This window comes from Arachis ipaensis, chromosome B10 (genome assembly GCF_000816755.2).
Source record: "Arachis ipaensis cultivar K30076 chromosome B10, Araip1.1, whole genome shotgun sequence".
Classification (NCBI taxonomy): domain Eukaryota; kingdom Viridiplantae; phylum Streptophyta; class Magnoliopsida; order Fabales; family Fabaceae; genus Arachis; species Arachis ipaensis.
Genome location: NC_029794.2, coordinates 134,034,840 through 134,037,876, shown reverse-complemented (window position 1 = coordinate 134,037,876; position 3,037 = coordinate 134,034,840). Strand labels below are relative to the sequence as shown.

Genomic DNA, 3,037 nt, shown 5'->3' with positions numbered 1-3,037 from the left:
AACATTTGACATATATATAAACAAAAGAAAAAGACAGAAAAAAAAATTTTTTTGAATGGAAGTCCATTGAATTTAGAAATGAAAAAATTTTATTTTTAATTTAAATTCCAAACAAACTATTTGATTACTGTCTCTGATCTTTTAATTGGCATTCCAAATTAAAGATACTCATATAAAACTAATAATCTCCACATTACCAGAAAAAAAGAATGTTAATAATGAAATGCTAACTTACCACTGCTCTATTTTGCAGAATGAACAAACCGGTTGCAATTGAAAGAAATAGCCAATGAGTAATATCTCAAATGACATAGTCTCTTCATATTCAATTAAGAGGTTGCGGGTTCGAGTCTCCTATCTTTGGTAAAAAAAAAAAAAACGCTAAAGAAATATGAGTAATTGTGTACATATAATCTTTTACCACGTAATTAATTATAGGGTAAATGTCTTTTTTTATCTTTGATAATTTATTCGAAAAACAAAACACTTTTTTCACAATTCAAAAATCCTATCCGATTTCTAACCATTCAAATAATTGCTATATCGAAAATATTTGGTAACCAAAGAAAATCAGTCAAAAACAGTCATAACTTGCCTTATTTAGCATCCATTAATTGTTGCGATAATTAATTAATGCTAAATAAGGCAAGTTCTGGCTGTTTTTTTTTTTTTGTCTACCTAGCATTACCCGCTGGAGATCAACTAGACCAATTAATTAAACAATTAAGAACCGATTAAAGATTTTTCGAATTATGGAAGGTCACTGGTTAGGACCGGAATATTTAGTCTTAATTATTTTGGTTTCCCAAGGTATCTCCTAACTCGAAAGGAGAAGGACTAATTCGTCGTAGATCAGAGCTTTATTTAAGAGTTTATAGTTGGCCAATATGTTATTGCATGCACAAAGCGGACTAATAAACTAACTACTAGACCAACCCAACTTGATTATTTACTCTTAATTATATATTGCCTAAAAATATATAAGAATTTGTTGTTGTTTTTCACTTACAGTTGCAAGACTTTTAAGAATGGAAGCAGAACTTATAACTGCGTAGAGTGTGAAGCCTGATAACATTCTCATGAAAGGATAACTTTGCAACAATGGTATACTTAACACCTGCATAATATAAATTACAAGTATATATTATTTGAACATTATATTATTTATTGAATAAATGTTTAATTTGGTCATTTAAATTTTATGCATGAGTCAAATTAAATATTTTATATTTTTATAAATTGAGATATCGGATATATCCGTAAAGCACAAAAAAAATATTTTTAAAAGCTTATTTTTATTAAAAACATATCAATAAAATTCATTTTTTCTATTCTTTTAAATATATTTACTCTTAAAATAATATTAAACATACTTTTCTTAAATAATAAATTAAAATAATACAATATATATGATCATTATTAGTTGAAATAAAATATAAAAAGAATATTTACTTATTTATTTCTTTATTTTGCGGATACGTGGATATGCGGATCAGATATGCGGATACCAACACGAAATCCGCAATCCGATCCGATTAGTGTGCGGATCTGATCCGATTCGATCTGAAAGCCTTGCGGATCGGATCCATATCCTCAATTTTCGGATTGAATTCGGATAAATACCGTGGATATGCGGATCAGATCCGATCCATGAACACCCTAAATATAAGAGATTTTGGAAGTGAACATTACAATTTACATAGTAACATTGTGGTCAACCTTCAACACACAAAAATATTCGAAATTCTTTAAAATAAATACATCTGAAGCTAAATTACAAGAAATATTCGACATTCAAACAAAACAAAAATTCATTTTTAATGGATTTCATATTAGACTTATTTGAAAATCTGTTATAACATCGACTAAAATTAACTGCTATAGTATTGATTTTTTAGTATTACTCATAATATAATTACCTCTAAAGAGTTAGCAACAATAACAACAACAATAATAATAATAATTACCTCTTGATAAGCAATGTCATGAAGTGAGAAAACACAGTAGACAATGACAGAGGACATTAAGGGCCAATTTTGGAAGATACTTTTTTCTTCTTCAGCTTCATCATCATTATTACTTCCAGCTTCTAAAGCTTCAGCTTTATCAATGGATTTATTGTTATCTTTGTGGTTGTGAAGTGTCTCCTATAGTGATCATTGCATGCACTACTTCAATTCAATATTTTATAATATTATTTGTGACTAATTTAACGAACAAAATATGGCACAAGTTAATTAATATACATACATACCGGAAGCCAAATGCATGCAATTGCTACCACAAATGCAAAAACTGATATTATGAAGCAGGGCAAGAAATATGGAAACCTACAACACAAGTTATTAGCAACATATTAAATTATTCAAGTTTATAATTAAATAAAAAAAACCTAAAAGAAACAAAAAACAAAAAAAATCCACTTACCTATCCCAAAAGGAATTCTTTGGAAATATATTTGGGTATTTCTCTACTGGCTGTAATACATAAATTTTCAAAATATTAGGAACGCATAATAATGTGGCATAGAATAATTAATCTTAATTAAAGTTGTTCTTTTTAATAAATATGCAAGGACAAAAGGGACTTTTTTTTCAAATAACATATATGTACAGAAGTAAATAATAATGTTACAAATAAGTCTAATTTACAGTGGTTATTCTAGCGATTTTAAAAAATCGTTGCTAAAAATAATACTTTATTTATTTTAAAGCAATTATCCAACTGTTACTATTATCGTCGCAATCTGTCGAAATAATTAATCTTAATTAAAATTGTTCTTTTTAATAAATATGCAAAGACAAAAGTCATTTTTTTTGTCAAATAACATATATGTAGGTAAGTAAATAATAATGTTACAAATAACTCTGCTTTTTGCCGTGATTATTCTAGCGATTTATAAAACCGTCGTTAAAAATTTAACAGCATTTTATTTTAAAATGATTATCCAACCGTCGCTATTATCGTCACAATCTACCGATAATATATGTACACAAAAATATGTTCAAATAAATAAATAAATAAAATAATTATATAA

The 3,037-nt window shown here is 27.0% G+C and overlaps 1 protein-coding gene across 1 annotated transcript in view; it reads right to left on the bottom strand.

The window, feature by feature from the left end:
- The window catches only part of LOC110268503 (protein ZINC INDUCED FACILITATOR-LIKE 1-like), a 22,025-nt gene that overhangs the window by 726 nt on the left and 18,262 nt on the right, over positions 1-3,037 (bottom strand). The window contains exons 8-12 of the mRNA XM_021114734.1: positions 2,428-2,477; positions 2,255-2,330; positions 1,911-2,147; positions 1,006-1,141; positions 236-276 (exon numbers count right to left, since the gene is read on the bottom strand). Coding sequence (XP_020970393.1) covers positions 236-276; positions 1,006-1,141; positions 1,911-2,147; positions 2,255-2,330; positions 2,428-2,477 — 540 coding nt within the window. The remainder of the gene's footprint in view (positions 1-235; positions 277-1,005; positions 1,142-1,910; positions 2,148-2,254; positions 2,331-2,427; positions 2,478-3,037) is intronic.